This window comes from Spea bombifrons, chromosome 9 (assembly GCF_027358695.1).
Source record: "Spea bombifrons isolate aSpeBom1 chromosome 9, aSpeBom1.2.pri, whole genome shotgun sequence".
Classification (NCBI taxonomy): domain Eukaryota; kingdom Metazoa; phylum Chordata; class Amphibia; order Anura; family Pelobatidae; genus Spea; species Spea bombifrons.
Genome location: NC_071095.1, coordinates 33,547,202 through 33,566,933, shown reverse-complemented (window position 1 = coordinate 33,566,933; position 19,732 = coordinate 33,547,202). Strand labels below are relative to the sequence as shown.

At 43.2% G+C, this 19,732-nt stretch overlaps 1 protein-coding gene across 8 annotated transcripts in view; it reads right to left on the bottom strand.

Moving 5' to 3' along the window:
• Positions 1–19,732, bottom strand: part of GPHN (gephyrin) — a 330,342-nt gene that overhangs the window by 253,476 nt on the left and 57,134 nt on the right. For all 8 annotated transcript variants that reach the window (XM_053474851.1, XM_053474852.1, XM_053474856.1 and 5 more), the window contains exon 6: positions 19,695–19,732. This exon is cut by the window's right edge and continues 29 nt beyond it. In XM_053474851.1, coding sequence (XP_053330826.1) covers positions 19,695–19,732 — 38 coding nt within the window. The remainder of the gene's footprint in view (positions 1–19,694) is intronic.

The following is a 19,732-nucleotide window of genomic DNA, read 5'->3' as shown; positions in this document are numbered from 1 at the left end:
TAACTTAATAGTTTTTATTATTTATTCACAAGCATTATACCGTTGGAAAGGTGAGGCGTCTAAGCAGCATGCCCCCATACCGTTTTAACTGACAATTGTCAGTTATTAATAAAGTTGCGCTGTGACGTCATCGCACGTGCCGTCACCGGCCGGCCCCGGTGATGCCCTTCAGTGTGAGGGGCAGATCACCGGGGTAGGTGGTGATGGGGGTCCACAGACCTCCATCAAGGTAAGATAGTGCTAGCGACGGCATGGGACTGCTAGCGACGGCACCATGCCGTCGTTAGCAGTCAAGGGGTTAAGCTTCTCATTCACCACACATATGCTGCACTTTCTGTGCTTATTTTAGGGGGCAAAATGTATGCTACTCCCTATTATCAGTATAAGTCAATGTGTATACGAAGATCCTAGATACAGTAGGAGGCTATGAACGCCTTAAGATGAAGCCCATGTCATGATTAACTCATGGGATATAGTGGATGCATGGAAGGGTAAGCCAGCAGAGGTGGTTAGTTCCTTTCTGTTAGCATTCAATGTGTTAATCTAAGAGGCACAGGCCACATTCCATCTGTGTGCCACTTTCCACCCAAGTGCCACTGTCTTGGAGTTTACCAAGGGAGTTGATTCTGCTGATGCTCATTCCATACACATCATCAGGAACTAATTTATCATCTCTCCTCTTGGTCTCATCTACAGGTTTTCCACTTTTTTGTCTTATCCTGTCTGTAATCAGCATCATTGCTGGCTGCCCTGCTTAATATATTGCCCAGATATTCCACTTTTTTGCCTTACCCTGTCTGTAATCAGCATCATTGCTGGCTGCCCTGCTTAATTAACCCCTTCGTGACAAAGGCTGATTTTACTTTTTGTACCCTTTGTGACAATGGCTGTTTTAACATTTCTGCACTGCTCGTGCTTAGCTGTAAATTTCTTATTTCCCGTTTACTGAACCCAAACAATTTATATATTGTTTTTTTTCAGGACAAGAAGGGCTTTCTTTAGATTACTTTGTTTTGATTGTATCATATTATTTACTATTTTAAAAAAGTACAAAATATGGTAAAAACATTTCGAAAAAAGTTACTTTTTCTAACTTTTAGTTGAAAAATCTTTTACTCATCTATAAAAGGTAATGAGAGAACCTGCTAAATAGATTCTACTATTCGTCATGAGTTTAGAAATACCCAATGTTTTTATGTTTTTTTGTTTTTTTCTGCACGTTATGAGGCAATAAGTACAGGTAGTGTTTTGCTATTTCAAAACCATTTTTTCCAAATCTGGTAATTCTTCCCCCCCATGTGCCATTTCAGGTATCTTTGAAGCCAGCCAATGCAATTTACCCAATCAAATCATATATTTTTGAAAACTGGATCGTTCAGCAACATCTCCTGAGTACAGCTATACCCCACAAGAATGGGTTAGCCTGGCTGTTTGGGGGCAAAAGGGCCAGATTTGGGGCATGCACATTTTTCAATGTTGAACTTTGGCATTTGGTGATCTTTGAGCTTGACCATTTCAGTGTGCCCAATAACACCATATATTTTTGAGAACTAGACACCCCAGGGTATTTCAAATGCTAGTATTTTAACTCTTTCCATGCACACATTTTACCACCAGCATTTTTTCAAAGTTTGCAGTAGTATTTTTTGTGTGTATTTTTCCCCACACACCTACTTTAGGTATGAATTTATAGCTCCTGGTTTATGCCACCGTCACACAACACCCCAATATGTGTACAGTGCATTTTTCTAAATGGAAATTAGATGTGTGGCCATCCTTCCCCCGTGTTAACTGGGACATTGTTGAACCCGGCCAATTCAATTTACCCCATCAAATCATGTAGACACCCCATGGGCATTTAATATGCTAGTATTTTAACTCTTTCCATGCGAGAATTGTTTTAAGCTAATGTGCTAATTTTAGGACATGTTTTTTACATTTTTTGGAACTTGAAGGTTCTCCTGATGGTGACATCAGTGGGAAATTATTTTTACATTTTCCTTTTTTTTTTTTTAATTTTTTTAACATTTTTTGCCTTACCCTGTCTGTTATCAATCATGCATTTGTATAATTCCTTTGTTTGTCCTTTGATTTGTGCCACTTTCCACCCAAGTGCCAATTTTCCTAAGTGGCACTGTTTTGGCGTTTACCTAGGAAGGACAACAAGGAATACCAAAGAGGAACGAGGAGGCTACCTGCAATCAATACGCCAATGAACTGTCATCAAGTGCTGCCTACTGCTTATTGTGTTTGCTCCACTGCCACTCCATTCACATCACCATCTGTTACCTGTTACCATGCTCACAATCATCTTGTTCCTCTTTTCACTTTTCTCTCTCCTGCCACCAGCACCTCCACTCTATGTCTGTATTGCACCATCATTACTTTCTTCTCCCCTTCCCTCATCCCAAGCACTTTTCAACTTCACCTCCTTCCTTCCCCTACCTCCCCTCCCAGCAATATCTCCGCTCACACAAGTCCTATTCCCACATCCTCTCTCACTCTCTCTTCTACTTCTTTTAGCAGCTGGGGATATTTCCCCAAATCCTGGCCCTCCTGATTCTCTCTTCCTCATCCTCATCCTCTCCCAGTCAACTTTCCAGAAACTTCAATAAACTTGTCCACATATCCTGCCCCTCCTTCTAACCCCATTTACCGTTGCAGTCTGGAATGCACATTCTGTCTGTAACAAACTAACAGCCTTACACGACCACTTTGCTTCTAGTTCCCTGCACCTTCTGGCTAACCCGGCTAACCTCTTGTAACACTGTCTCTCCAGCTGCCCCTTCCGATGGTGGCCTCCACCTCACTCACACTCCCAGATCTGATGACAGGAAGGGTGGTGGGGGTAGGCTTCCTACTCTCCCTAACTTCTACTTTTCAACCTATTCCCTCTGCTCCATCACTATATTTCTTCTCATTTAAAGTCCATGCTATCCGATATACTATCTAACATGTCGTGCCCTAACAACGCTACCTTTCTCTATAACTCCACTCTCACATCTGCCCTTGAGGTTGTAGCCCCAGTTCCTACTCGCTCTTCATGACACTCACGTTTCCAACCCTGGCACACGACTGTAACCTGCTGCAGGGGACCTGGATCCTCCTGTCTCCCCCGCCCCACTTACCGGTGCTTCTGAGTCCCAGATGTGCAGCCGGGGCAGTGTGTAGATGTCTACGCGATTCGCATAGACAACTTACGCTGCAGTCGGAAGGAGGTGTGGATAGCAGCGGGGGTTGTCTCCGTCCATCGCACAGACCTTCCCCGGCTGTCAGAGATCAGAGTTCCCCGCACCGGTGTCGGGGAAGGTCTGAACATGGACGCAGACAACCCCCCGCTGCTAGCCACACCTCCTTCCGGCTGCAGCATAATCTACACGCTGCCCCGGCTGCATGACAGGGGAGTCAGAAGCACTGGTAAGTTTGGGGGGGGGGGCAGGGGAGTGTTAAATGTGGGGCATAAGGCATTTCTGGAGGCAGAGTGTTCTATGAAATGCCTTTTAACCCCCTTTATTGCCACTCTGCCTCCAGAAATGCCTTTTTAACGCTCTATACGCCACTCTGCCTCCTGAAATGCCCTATACCTCCCTATATGCCACTCTGCCCTATAATATGCCTTTTAACCCCCTTAATGCCAGCGTGGCATATAGGGGTATAAGGCATTTCTGGAGGCAGAGTGGCACATAGGGGGTCAGAAGGCATATCATGGGGCACAGTGGCATATAGAGTTAAAAGGCATATCATGGGGCACAGTGGCATATAGGGGGTATAAGGCATTTCTGGGGCAGATGTGCATAACTGGGGGGGGCAGGTAGGAAAATAGAAGGAAATAGAACCAAAATATTTTTCTCAATCATAGCTTTTATTAAAAAAAAATTAATTAATATTCAGATTTGGGGGGTCGTCTTATAAATCGCACAAATACGGTATATCTTTTCATGTGACAACACTGGAGAAATGACACTCTGCTACAATCTAAATTAGTGAGTGTGCAGCCTGTATAACAGTGTAAATTTGCTGTCCCTTCAAAATCATTATCTTTTATTTATATAGCGCCAACAGTTTATGCAGCGCTTAATACAATACATAAATTCAAGGGACATGACAAGACAAGAATTGACAGACTAAGACAAACCAATACATTCGTTGGAGAGGGCCCTGCTCGCAAGCTTACAATCTAGAGGGAAATGGGGTGACAAACATAAGGCATAGAGAAAGGGTGAGAGGTAGTATGGGTTGTATCAATGACAAGGAAGTTCTAGCAGCTAAGATGGTATGCTTCTCTGAAGAAGTGGGTTTTTAGATGTTTCTTGAATGTCGGGAGGGAGGATGAATGCTGAAGGTTCCTTGGGAGTAGATTCCAGAGATATGGGGCAGCTCGAGTGAAATCTTGTAGACGGGAAAAGGAAGCGGTGATGAGTGAGGAGGAAAGCCTTAGCCCATGGGAAGAATGTAGGGATCGAGTAGGAGAGTATTTGCTAATGAGGTCAGAAATGTATGGAGGAGCAGTATTATGGATGGCCTTTTATGTCAGTACCAGGAGTTTAATTCTAAAGGTAATTGGGAGCAAGTGGAGTGTTTCACAGAGTGGGGAAGCAGAAGAGGAGTGACGTGCAAGGAAGATAAGCCTAGCAGCGGCATTTAGGATAGACTGTAGAGGAGAGAGTCGAGACAGTGGAGTGCCAACCAGAAGAGTGTTGCAGTAGTCAAGACGGGAAATAAGGGAATGAACCAGAGTTTTTGTGGATTCTTGGGTGAGGAATGGGCGGATACGAGAGATGTTTTTTAGATGCAAGTGGCAGGATCTGGCAAGGGACTGAATGTGAGGGATGAAGTAGAGGTTTGAGTCAAGGATGACCCCAAGGCATCGGGCCTGGTTAGTAGGAGAGATAGTTGTGTTGTTAATGGTGATAGAGAATTCAGGTAGTGGAGTGGAGATGGAGGGAGGGAAGATAATGAGTTCAGTTTTGGAAAGATTACATTTCAGGTAGGGCTGAAACAACTAATCGCTAAAATCGATAACAATAGATAATGAAAATCGTCAACGATTTTCATTATCGATTAGTCGAATCGATTTTTATCGATTTTATCCTTATATAAACCGATCTCAAACAGAGATCGGATTATAACACTAGAATCCAGATCCCCTGCAACGCCGCAGGGGACCTGGATTCCCCTCACTGTCGGCCGCTCTGTCGCATCAGTCTCTCTCCCCCATCCCATACACCCCTCTGACTCCTCCCCCTCCCATACATTGCTCTGCCTCTCTCCCGACTCTCTGGTATTTTGTGAGCCTCCGCTGCTGACAGGCACTTTCACTGCAGCTTCATAGAAGCCTCAGCGTAAGTGAAGGTGAGTAACGGAGGCTGTCTGTGCGCATCGTGCAGACCCCCACCGGCTGACAGAGAATCGAGGTCTCCTGCAGAGGATCATCCTCTCTGTCAGCCGGTGGGGGTCTGCATCGCACAGACAGCCTCCGTTACTGCCCTTCACTTACGCTGAGGCTTCTATGAAGCTGCAGTGAAAGTGCCTGTCAGCAACAGAGGTTCACAAAATACCAGGGAGTCGGGAGAGAGGCAGAGTGGTGTACGGGAGGGGGGGAAAAGTGGTGTATGGGTGAGTAATAGTGGTGTATGGGGGGTATAATGAATTTCAGGGAGGCAGAGTGGCATATCTGGGGGAGTTAGAGTGGTGTATAGGGGAGGTAGAGTGGTGTATGGGGGGTTTAATGAATTTCAGAGTGGCATATCTGGGGGAGGCAGAGTGTGAATCGGAGAATTTCAGGGTGGTGCAGGGCATTTATGGGGAGCGGAGTGGCATTTAGGGAGGTATAAGGCATAAATGGGGGCAAGTGGCATATTGGAAGTTATAAGGCATATCAGGGGGGCATAAGACATAACTGGGGGTAAAAGGTATATCAGGGGGCTCAGTTGGATATCACTGGCATATAAGTAGTATAAGGCATATCGTGGGCACAGTGGCATATCAGGGGCACAGTGGAATCTCTGGCAAAAAAGAGGTATAAGGCATATATGGGGCAGAGTGGCAAGCTGGGGGTCAGATGTGCATAACTGGGGGCAGTTTGGTAAATAAAAGAAAATATAAAAAAGGCTTTTTTCTCAGTTTTTATTAAATATGAAAAATAGTTAACATATGAATTCATATTTACTAATAACTTTGTACACTGTGTTTGGGCTCTTGTAGCTTTTATTATGTCAGTAAAATAAGAAGGTGAATAGCGAGAGGCCATTGCAATAAAGAGATGAAAGTGTAAATTGTACGGTTTTTATTACATTATTTTAAATTTAAAAAAATTGCATTTTTTATCCGATTAATCGAAAAAATAATCGGCCAACAAATCGATTATTAAAATAATCGTTAGTTGCAGCCCTAGTTTCAGGTAGCGTTGTGATATCCATGAAGAAATAGCAGACAAGCAATTAGTAATACAGTACATGAGAGATGGAGAGAGATCAGGAGAAGACAGGTAGATTTGGGTATCATCTGCATATAGATAACACTGGAGGCCAAATGAGTTGATGAGTTTGCCAAGAGATGAAATATAAAAAGAGAGAACAGCAGAGGGCCAAGGGCTGAACCTTGGGGGACACCAATCGAAAGTGGAAGGGGCGATGATGTCTTGCAAGAGAAGTTGACAGAGAAGGAAGGGTTAGACAGATATGAGGAGATAACAACACAGAGCCATTAATGTCTTAACCTTGGCAACAAAAGTGAGTACACCCCTAAGTGGAAATGTCCATATTCAATATTCAATGTCAATATTTTGTGTGGCCACCATTATTTTCCAGCACTGCCTTGTAATGGAGTTCACAAGAGCTTCACAGGTTGCCCCTGGAGTCCTCTTCAGCGCCTCCATGACGGCATCACGGAGCTGGTGGACGTTAGAGACCTTGTGCTGCCCCACCTTCCGTTTGAGGATGCCCCACAGATGCTCTGGTATTGATATCCACAAACCCGTAAGAGAGGATAACACATTACCAAATTGTTCTTTCCTAATTTCTAGAGGATATATATATTGTTTGCCCAGTGTGGGTTGATACATATATAGAGATACAACTACCCTCTACAATAAAAATTATTTTGGATCTTCACTTTGAAAATGTTGTCCCATAGTTCATAAGGTTGAATAAAGACCAAAGTCCATCAAGTTCAACCTATATACATATTGTGTCCCTACCGTGTTGATCCAGAGGAAGGCAAAAAACCCTTATGAAGCAGATGCCAATTACCCCATACCAGGGGGAAAATTCCTTCCCGACTCCAAATATGGCAATCAGAATAAATCCCTGGATCAACGTTCTGTCCCTATTAATCTACTATCCATAACTTGTAATATTATTGCTTTCAAGAAACACATCCAGGCTCCTTTTAAACTCTTTTATTGAGTTTACCATTACCACTTCCTCTGGCAGAGAGTTCCATAGTCTCACCGCTCTTACTGTAAAGAACCCCCGTCTGTGCTGGTGTAGAAACCTTCTTTCCTCCAGCCGTAGAGGATGTCCCCTTGTTATAGATACAGTCCTGGGTATAAATAGGTCCTGGGAGTGATCTCTGTACTGCCCCCTTATATATTTATACATAGTTATTAAGTCCCCCCTAAGCCGTCTTTTTTCCAAACTAAATAACCCTAATTCTGATAATCTTTCTGGGTACTGTAGTCCTTCCATTCCCTTTATTACTCTGGTTGCCCGTCTTTGAACCCTCTCCAGCTCCACTATATCTTGTACACTGGTGCCCAGTACTGTACACAGTATTCCATGTGTGGTCTGACTAGTGACTTGTACAATGGTAGAATTATTTCCTTGTCGTGGGCATCCATGCCCCTTTTGATGCACCCCATGATTTTATTTGCCTTAGCAGCAGCTGCCCGACACTGGTCGCTACAGGTAAATTTACTGTTAACCAAGACTCCTAAGTCCTTTTCCATGTCAGTCGTCCCCAGTGTTTTCCCATTTAATACATATTCCCAGCCTGGATTTTTCTTCCCCATGTGCATAACCTTACATTTATCTGTGTTGAACCTCATCTGCCACATCCCAGCCCAAGCCTCCAACCTATGCAGATCCATTTGTAATCGTGCACTGTCCTCTATTGTGTTAACCACGTTACAGAGCTTAGTATCGTCTGCAAAGATTGATACTTTACTATCCAATCCCTCTACAAGGTCATTAATAAATATATTAAAAAGAATAGGACCCAAAACTGACCCCTGTGGTACCCCACTAGTAACAGTCACCCACTCAGAGTATGTACCATTAATAACCACCCTCTGTTTCCTATCACTGAGCCAGTTACTTACCCACATACACACATTCTCCCCCAGCCCAAGCATTCCTCTTTTTATGTACCAGCCTTTTATGTGGCACCGTATCAAATCAGGTTAGTTTGACAGGACCGATCCCTTGTAAACCCATGCTGATATGGAGTCATACATTTATTTTCATTGAGATTCTCCAAAATAGCATCTTTTAGGAAACCCTCAAACAGTTTACATACAACAGAAGTTAAACTAACAGGCCTATAATTCCCCGGGTCACTTTTTGAATATTGGCACAACATTTGCTATGCGCCAGTCCTGGGGAACAGACCCGGTCACTATAGAGTCCTTGAATATTAGAAATAGGGGTCTGTCTATTACATTACTTAACTCCCTTAGAACGCGGGGGTGAATGCCATCTGGACCTGGTGATTTGTCTATTTTGATTTTTTTTAGGCGGCACTGCACTTCTTCCTGGGTAAGACAGGCGACATGTACTGGGGCATTTATCTCATCCTGCTGTATATTACCTGGCATTTCATTTTCCTCTGTGAATACAGCAGAGAAGAATATATTTAATAGATTCGCTTTTTCCTGATCCCCGTCTATAACTTCTCCCTCATTACTTTTTAAGGGGCCGACGCTTTCATTTTTAACCTTTTTACTATTTATATAGTTAAAGAACATTTTGGGGTTTGTTTTACTCTCTTTGGCAATGAGTCTTTCTGTCGCCACTTTTGCTGCTTTTATCTGATTTTTACATATTTTATTTTTTTCCCGATAGCTTCTTAGTGCTTCCTCACTGCCTTCCTGTTTTAGTAGCTTAAATGCCTTTTTTTTGCCATTTATTGCCACCTTTACATTTTTATTTATCCACATTGGTTTTCTCTTGCTCCCGACACTTTTATTCCCATACGGTATGTACTTTTCACAGTGAGAATTTAAGATATTTTTAAAAATCTCCCATTTAGTATCTGTGCTTTTGTTTTTGAGGACATTTTCCCAATTTACAGTGTTAAGGGCTTCTCTTAGTTGATCAAACTTTGCGTTCCTAAAGTTCATAGTTCTTGTGGCTCCTCTAAGAGTTCCCTTATTGAACGACAAGTTATAATGTATTATATTGTGATCACTATTTCCTAGGTGCCCTCTGACCTGCACATTAGTTACTCTGTCAGGTCTGTTGGTTAATATTAAGTCCAGTAGAGCGCCCCCTCTGGTTGGGTCCTGTACCATTTGGGACAGATAATTATCTTTACTTATAGTCAGAAAGCGGTTTCCTTTATGAGATTCACAGGTCTCGGTTTCCCAGTTTATGTCGGGATAGTTAACCCCTTCGTTCCCCTATAGACGTACCGGGACGTCCAAAAAACGCCCAGAAAGAAACCCCTATGGACGTCCCGGTACGTCCAGCCCTTCGTGCACCGTCAGGGACACATCCCTGCCGCTGCACGGGAGACCAGACTGTCGTTTGACAGCCTGGACTCCCCCCTGGCAGCAGAAGCCAGCATCGCCGGCTTTCTGCTGTCCGATCGCCTGTAACAGCTTCCGGCATGAAAGCCGGTAAGCTGTTACCGGTAAACTGCCCGATCGCGCGATCGGGCATTCCCTTCCGGGTTGCGTCACTGCTGACGTAACCCGGAAGGTCATCGGAGGACAGGATATCCTCTGCGGGATGAGGCACAGAGACGCTACGATACTCACAGACCTGCATAGAGATCACAGTGTGATCGGTGCAGGGGGATCGCGGGGAGGGGAGTGAGAGACCATCTCTCTCACTCCCCCTCCCGTCCTGAAACGGAAAAGCTGGAAAAAAAAAAGTTAATTAATTTAAAAAATAATATTAAATAAATCATTAAAATAATAATATAAATAATACTAAAAAAAATTATAATGTGAGCTGTGATGTCACTGTGACATCACTGGCATGTTCAGGAGGTCCCTAGGAGGACCTCTTACAATTACTGTGTAAAAAAAAAAAATATATAAAAAATACAAAAAAAATGTAAAAAAATTAAAATAAAAAAATTAAAAATATATATAAAAAAAGATAATAAAAACAATTCTTAAAAAAACCTTACATCCCATTGCCCTAGCATAACATCTAGCCCGTATAACCCTCCTGCCCCCGTTCACAACCACCAAACCCGTTAAGCCATAGGCATAAAAATTATACAAAATTGTACACCTAATAGTATGCTCCCTGGTGCTGGGAAAGTCTGGAAAATCTATATAAATTAGGTATTTCTGAAATCAGGACACCTGAATTGATAAACGTGGAGGGGATTTTCTATCACTTTACCTAATTTTGTGAGGATTCAGAGGGAAAATGTAAAAAAAAAAAAATAGTTTATTTTTCTAATCTTCGCTAGTTTTTACTAAATTTCTCATTCTAAATTTTCAGCTAATCATCCAACTATGGTATCAATGAAAGCTCTATCTCTCCTTGAAAAAACAATATATAGTTTACATGGGTACACTATTCACAGGAACAGAGAATAAATCGCTAAACCGACATACCCCAAAAATGGCAAAATTGCTCTGGGCTTTGAGGTACCAAAAACCCCTGGGATTAAAGGGGTTAAAGTCCCCCATAATAACCACCTCATTGTGATTTGCTGCCTTGTTTATTTGCTTTAATAATTGATCTTCTGCTGCTTCAATTATATTTGGTGGCTTATAGCAAACCCCGATCAGTATTTTATTATTTTTCTTTCCATATATTTCTACCCATAATGACTCCACATCATCATTTCCCTCACATATATTCTCCCGCAGTGTGGCCTTTAGGCTGGACTTTACATAAAGGCAAACTCCTCCCCCTTTTCGTTTTTTTCGATCCTTCCTGAATAGACTATAACCCTGTATGTTAACCACCCAGTCATAGCTATCATCCAACCATGTCTCTGTTATACCCACTATGTCATAATTTTCTACAGACATTATTAACTCCAGTTCCCCAGTGTTATTGGTCAGACTTCTGGCATTAGTAAGCATACAATTTAGAGGTGTATGGTTTTTTCTCCTATGAAGCCTATCCCTATTAACTATTCTAACCCCTCCCCCTCCGGTCCACCCCCAGGTACATTTATAAGCCCCAGCTCTCTATCTACACTATCTTCCCCTTCTATATTGTAGTTTCCCTCCCCCCCTTTCCCTAGTTTAAACACTCCTCCACCCTTCTGGCCATCTTCTCCCCGAGCACAGCTGCACCCTCCCCATTGAGGTGCAGCCCGTCCCTACCGTAGAGCCTGTATCCGACAGAGAAGTCGGCCCAGTTCTCCATGAACCCAAACCCCTCCTTCCTGTGCTCCTCCTTCCCTCCTTACTGGAGCAGACACCGCTCTGGCGGTCAGAGGCAGTGACTTGCTGCAGTACTGCTAACTCTGAACTAACATCCCCCTCACCTGCCATCCGGGCAAACTTGTTGGGGTGTGCTAGATCAGGACTAGCCTCCCTGGCGCTTTTCCCTCTACCCCGCCTTCTAACTGTAACCCAGCTAGCTGCCTGACTGCCCTGTACCTCCATCCCGCTATCCTCCCCCACCTCTACCCGCGAGAGAGCTTGCTCAGTGAGCAGCAGACTCCTCTCCAAGTTGTCAATAGATCTCAGTGTTGCCAGTTGCTCCTCTAGACTCAGGATTTGTGCTTCCAAATGAGCAACCTGCACACATCTCGCACAGCAATATGCACCCTCGAAGCGCTGATCAAGGATTGCATTCATTGAGCAAGATGTACACCTGACCGCATTGTCAAACATGGAGGACATCTTTACTCTGAATACCACAAACAAACAAAACACAGTGCTCCCCTTGCAATAGATATAAATATACTCTCCTTCTTTGCTTGTAACTTAGAGATGTCACTTAGGAGATTCGCCCCAGCTCAGGATTCGCTTGTGTCCAAGCTAAATGCAACTGCAAAAAGCCAAGCAGAACTCACAGAGAAGGTCATTCACTAGGTCCACCCGTGTGGCTCTGGGATTTTTGTTCACCGTTCTTGTGATCATTTTGACACCACGGGGTGAGATCTTGCGTGGAGCCCGAGATCGAGAGAGATTATCAGTGGTCCTGTATGTCTTCCAATTTCGAATAATTGCTCCCACAGTTGATTTCTTCACACCAACCTGCTTGCCTATTGCAGATTCGTCTTCCCAGCCTGGTGCAGGTCTACAATTTTGTTTCTGGTGTCCTTTGACAGCTCTTTTGTCTTGGCCTTAGTGGGGTTTGGAGTGTGACTGTTTGAGGTTGTGGACAGGTGTCTTTTATACTGATAACAAGTCCAAACAGGTGCCATTAATACAGATAATGAGTGAAGGACAGAGGAAACTCTTAAAGAAGATGTTACAGGTCTGTGAGAGCCAGATATCTTGCTTGTTTGTAGGTGACCAAATACTTATTTTACCGAGGAATTTACCAATGAATTAATTAGAAATCCTACAATGTGATTTCCTGTATTCTTCCCCCCATTCTGTCTCTCATAGTTGAAGTGTACCTATGGTGAAAATTACAGGCCTCTCTCATCTTTTTAAGTGGGAGAACTTGCACAATTGGTGGCTGACTAAATACTTTTTTGCCCCAGTGTGTGTGTGTGTGTGTGTGTGTGTGTGTGTGTGTGTGTGTGTGTGTGTGTGTGTGTGTGTGTGTGTGTGTGTGTGTGTGTGTGTGTGTGTGTGTGTGTGTGTGTGTGTGTGTGTGTGTGTGTGTGTGTATAAAATGAGCTCGGTCCTTAAGGGGTTAATTTAAATTTCTATTTTTATTAGAAAGGGGCGTGAGATGTTATGTTTGTCACGCAGAGCCTGTGTGGGGCTAATGCAGGGGCTTGGCACTGGAAGGGTTTACCTAGCCAGATGTGTTTTGCAGCCAACAACTTGCCCTCTTAAGCCACACATACTGACCTTGTACAAGACAGAGCTCTGTGATAAATTCATTTAGGTTCCGTGACCATTAGCGGTAACTCCCCTATGATATGGAATTTAGATGTTAAGATGTAGTTGAGGTGTGTGTGTGAAAATTACCTATATGGATTTTGTATAATTAGTTTTTTTTCTGTTTCTCTCCTTGTTTATCTTTACAAAATGTATCGTATACTGTGTACATACTTTTGTACATAAGCACTGTGACATTAGGCAGATAACTACACATTAATCCAGATTCCGTCTCTAACTGAACACTACTTTCAGAGAAAGATGGAATAAACCACGTTACTTAATTGTTTAACTTAAATTGGATTTTATACATTTGATCCGTTCAGTGTGGTACTGGGTGTGACAGAATGACCTGCCATACAAGGTACTCAGAGATGGCTCCAGCCTGGCTGTCAAACAAAGATAGCACAGGCAGGAACTCCACTGTTTAATTAATCCTATCAATAGGATTGCTGCCAGGGGATTAAAGGTTGGTTTGAATACATGTATCTGTTAATTTATGCAGTTCTGTGGATATATGAGTCTATGTTTTACAATAATAAACTGTTCATTCCTGCTGTACTCAATTCAAGGTAATTGTGTCTACTTATTGGGTTCACATAGCAGGGTTCCAAAGTGTGCATGCTGGCTGGTGCTGGAAGTGATTCCGGGGACAACAGTAGGATACACCTGGGTGATCTTTGGGAGTTACTACAGCTCTCTTGATGAACCTGTTGCACTGGGCATTACCGAAGCGTCCGTAGACTGTAGTCCTCTTAAAACATAATATGTGGTGCCAGCGTATTACCAGCCTGGTGTGGTATTTGCAGTGTCATTAAGGATTAAGTGAGTGACCTAAGGGCTGGTATCGCTAACTCTTGCACATCCACACCCTATGTGTCCGTTTATACGATAGCTAACCGTGACAAACTGGTGGCAGCGGCCGGATACTTTTTTTTTTTTTTTGTGCAGCTTTTAGTGCTGGTTATTTTTGTTGGAATTCAACACTAAAGAAATTGTATAGTTCGGTCAATTTCCAGAGGCTGAACCCAGGGCTTCCTATAGACACAATATATAAAACAGTGTGTGCCCCTTCCCCACTTCTTGTTTTTCTGTATCTATCTTCAACAAATGAAGACTGCAGATTTGAGCGAGCTCTGCAATGCCAACCATTTAATCTCTCAAGGAAGAGGCAAGGAAGACCTCATTACTGCCCTTGTCGAGTATGATACAATCAGACCTGTACCTACCAATAGAGCTAAGGCTAGATTGTTAGCTCGTTTGAGCAGGGCCCTCCTCACCTGTTGTAAGTCAAATTGTTATGTTACATACTACTTGGTCCTGTCCAACCATTGTACAGCGCTACGCGCTATTTGATGGTGCTATATAAAACAATAAATAAATAAATAAAAAGGAGTCTGTAACCCAAGGACTGTTAAATACTGGGGCAACTAACAACCATAATTCACAAACTGGCGCAGATGCTAATTTGCAAGCTGCCCTAAATCTTTTGGGATCTGACAATCCTCAGCTCAGACTGCAACTGATTCTTCAGTATCAGGAAAGGGTGGCAGCAGCACAACAGAGAGGCGGGGATCTGGACGTGTTTTTAAGGAGCTATAAAAAGGTGTGCCAGCAGTACCATCTAGATAAGCAAGAGTGGGCTAAATATCTAACCCCACGCTTGCGTGGAAGAGCCCTGGATGTGTTTGCTTCACTTACCGAAGAGAGTGAACATGAATACGATATTTCAAATCTCCTTTGTTATAAAGTTTTAACCTCACCCCAGAGGCCGACAGGAAAAAGTTTTGCACCATGCAAAAGGATGCTAACGAAAGCTACACTGAGCATGTGGGGCAGTTGAAAACCATGTTTAAGCAGTGGACTGGGGGTCTGAGCATCTCTACCCTTGAGGCCCTCGAGGATTTAATAGTAATGGAACAGTTCCTATAGATGAAAAAGCCTAAGGTCAGGGAGTCTGTGACCGCAATCCTTAAACAGTAGCTGAGGCAGCAAAGTTAGCAGATGATCATGCCAACAAGAGAGCTCAAGCCACAAAGAGCTTTTTAGTTCATCTCAAGGTACCCCAATCTGGAAAAGACCAGCTATTCAGCCACTAAGTAAAAAAACAGCAGGAGCGCCAGGAGTCACGCCAGCAGTCATTACATCGGGGTTTCTCCTGCAACCAATTGTGTACATTCACAAGGTGCATTCATCTGGGTGTGGGCAAATGCTTGCATGAGGTAGGGGTGTCTGCAGATATTTTTGTAAATGTTTTGTGTGGCAAGGAGTTGGGACTGATAGTTGGTCAGTGTCGCCTACCAACTGGATGGGTTAAAGAAGAGCATTGCCCATCCTGAGGTACTTGGTGAAAGTTTTTTAGACTCTATGCGACTTAGAGGAGGGCAGAGAGTACAGGATAGCATGTCTGTGCCTGAATCAGTAATGTCTCATCAAAGGGACAACAAGGGTTATTTGCAATGCGATGTTTATGTATGTCAAGAGCCAAAACCTAGTTTAACTGTTCAAGGGGGAGGGCTTTATTTAAGCCTTGGAGTGATGGAGGATGAGGAGCAGGTTCTCCACTGTGCCTAAGCCTTCTGAAACTGTAAAGTCTGTAGTCATCTTAAAACATAACTTGGTGGTGGCAGCGTTTTACCAGTCTGTTTTTTGTGGTGTGCTTAAAGGTTGAGTGACCAAAGGGCTGGTATTATTAACCCTTGCACACTCACACCATATGTGTCCCGTTATCCGACAGCTAACAGTGACAGTGTTATAATACTCAGCAACACTAGCAATCTTATAATACTCAGCTTCTCCCTCACAATGTTGTTCATGTAGTTGATCAAACTGTGATCGCAGAGGGTGAAACTGTGATCTCCTTCCTGGGATCGTCTTAAATGTGCAATAATTTCAATACCTCCAGTTTCAATTTCATTCAGTACAGGCTTCTCCACACCTGCACTGAATGTCGTACAGCCCATCCAAAAACCATGTGCTCCAGCAAATTACTTCCTCAGAAATCTCAGATTAAGATTGAGTGACCTTTGGAGAAATTGCAGAATCATACCTCTCCATATTTGTTGAATTTCTGGATTTTTACGATTTATCGTTGGGTTTCCATACAGGGATGTACTACGATCAGGTGATACTCTAGAATGCCCCAATCTCATTCTAGCCCTATCAAATCCTGACACAGTAGACCTCCTCCTGTCTCAAGAAATTGCTAAAGGCTATATGATTGGCCCCTTTATCACTCCTGCCTTGCCTGTTTTGAAAGCCAGGCCCATAGGCATTGCTCTCAGCAAAAGTCAGCTTTTCATTTCTCTTCAAATCCCAACATTAATTCATCTATTGGATTAATGGGCAAAAAGTCACAAAAAAACAATCCACAATCTTCTAGAAAGCCTTTTCAGAAGAGTGGAAGCTGTTATAAGCTGAAATGTCCATGTATTTAGAATGCAATGTCATAAAAGCACCTTGTTGGTGTAATGGTCAGGTGCCCCAAAACTTTTGTCCATATAGTTTACATCCCCACTCAGAGTGGAGCCATAGGCATACTGGTCGTAGAAAACCTTATTGGCCTCCTGCAGACTCCCTGACCTGTGGCACACATTAAAAGAAAAAGGCTTGTAAAGCTAGTTTTGGTATAGTCCATTGTATGAAGCCACTTCAACGGGGCATTATCTGTAACGCTAGAACTGCCTTCTTGACAGCCAGACACACTTTTTCAATTGCAGAATAGGACAATTGCTGAAGTAGAAGTATTCTGCTTAGGTACAACGCAGGATGATCTTCATCATGGATCACCTGCAATAACACAGCCCCTAAACCCACATGGATGGCATCTGTTTGCAACACAAAAGGTTTCGTGAAGTCTAGACTATGCAAAATAGGATGACTACACAATTGTTGCATAATATCCGGAAAGGCCAGTTCACAAATGGCTGTCCACCGGACTCGGGAAGGGGTTGCCTTTTTTCGTGAATTTAGTCAAGGGGCCGCCATCATGGAAAACCCATGAATGCTCTCATCTGCTTAGGACAAGCTTTACTTTATTAACTAGAGGTTTTATCTGCCCACCTCCCATGACATACCCTAGGTTTGCAGTGAGACCTGCTTTCCTCAGAGACTCCAGTACCTCGGATATTTTATCCAAATGGGTTTTCCAGTTTTTCACTGTACAATTTAGTATGCAGCTTGGTAGCCAAAATACCATATTAACTTCTGAAATGTGGTCGGAACACTGTGCATCCCATAGGGAAAGGGTTCAAAAGTGGAACAGCCCAAATGGAGTAGAGAAGGCTGTTTTCTCTCTTGACTCAGGGCTCAAAAGAATATGTCAATAGCACTTTGTCAAGGTTCTAATATGGGCATTACACAACTTGTCCAAAAGGTATTCTATCTTATGCATAGGATATACATAGGATATACATCAAAGATTGAATTGACTTTTCTAAAGTCCATGAATAGCACAGTTGAACCATCTAATTTGGGCACCAGGGCAATGGGACTACTCCAATCACTCATGGACTTTTCAATTACCCCCTGTTTGAGCATGCTTATCAGCGTGAACTGTACCACCTCTCTCATCCAGCCGCCAGCCAGGGAGGGGTAGACAGGAGGAGAGGGGTCGACAAGGAGGTGAGAGCCCTGCTTGAGCTTTTCCAGTCAGCTAAGGGGCAGATGAATAGCTGCCACTCACTCAAAGGGTTCAAAATAAAGTAATAAACTAATAAAAATAAAATAATTCCCTAACATACTAACATACCCTGACAAGCTCACACATTCAAACACACAGTCACCACACCAGCATACCCAGACACACGCATTTACCACACCAGCATACCCAGACACACGCATTCACCACATTAACATCTCCAGACACACACAGTCACTATACTAACATCCCTAGACACAGTAACCACACTAACACACTTAAACCTTATGAAGCCTCAGTCTGTCCTTAACGCAGCTCGCAGGATGAGCAACAGGATGTGACCACACCGAACCCCGTCTCTTTCTTATCGGCACCAGAGTAGAACTTGCCTTGGGGTGGCAAATTGCTGTCCCTGTCAAAGTGCCAGTTGGGTTCTCTTGGACTCTACTGGGACTCACATAAGGGCCGGCTCTGAATGTTTCAACTCACTCAGTAGAAGTGTAGATCAGGGTGTTGCAGTGGATGTAATCTACTTGGATGTTGCCATGGTGTTTGACACGGTTCCACACAATAGGTTGGTATTTAAACTGAAAGAAATTGGTCTAGATGCAAATTCTTGTTCTTGGGTAGAACATTGGCTTAGAGATAGAGTACAGAAAGTTGTTATAAATGGTAAATTTTCAAGCTGGTCAAAAGTGGTAAGTGGTGTCCCTCAGGGTTCTGTTCTGGGACCAATTGTATTCAACATATTTATAAATGACCTGGCAATAGGCGTTGAAAGTCATGTTTCTGTGTTGCAGATGACACTAAACTAGGTAAAGTAATACAATGTGAGCAGGATATCACAGTGCTGCAGAGGGCTCTAGATAGACTGGGGGACTGGGCACACAAATGGCAGATGACATTCAATGTAGATAAATGTAAAGTTATGCACTTCAGGGTAGGGAATGCACAAGCAACCTACACCCTAAACAATAATGAATTAGGGGTCACGACAAATGAGAAGGATTTGGGAATTGCTATAGACAACAAACTAGGAAACAATGTGCAATGTCAGTCAGCAGTTGCTAAGGCCAGTAAGGGATTGTCGTGTATAAAAAGGGGCACCAATTTGCGGGAAAAAAAAATATTTTACCTCTGTACAAATCAACGGTAATGCCGCACCTTGAATATGCGGTGCAGTTTTTGGCACCTATTCTAAAGAACAGGGCTTGACAAATTTGTTGTGAATCTTGACGCCAGCTAAAAAAAAAAGTTAGGAGTCAGGATTTTTTTTTTAAACTAACAGTTGGTTAGGAGTGATCTGATCATCATCAGCCCACTTACTAAACTCACAGCATTTGACCTGGAAGCACCCTGGACTTTCAGGTCAGTGCTGTTTTTTTTTTTGATATATATATATATATATTTTAACGCTTTCAATGTTGATGTTCCATTGGAGCACAGCATTGACTGATATTTAGTCCCCACAAGCTTGTGGGGACAAATGTTAACCCCTGCAATGCCACGAATGTGTTATACACAATTGTGGAATTGAAGGGGTTAACGCTGCACTGTCGCTCTCATGGAGCGATTAGGCAGCAGGGGGGTGTTGGGGCTGGTCTCCAAAGAATCCTCTCCCCCTGTCACTGAAGCTGCCTCTGGCAGCTGGGACGCAATTGCTGGTCTATAGACCAGCTATTGCAGGGGGGAGTCTCTCTGATGACTGCTGTAGGCTTCCATGCCTACAGTAATTACATATTTTCCATGTTCTCTCAGGTGATGACAAAACATTCATGTTCACAAGAAAACTACATGACAGATGGACAGAGCAGTGTTTTGTTTGTTTTTTCTGAAACATCACAGACTGCCTACCTGTGAACCCTTCTTGCTACCCGGCAAGTTGATTATTA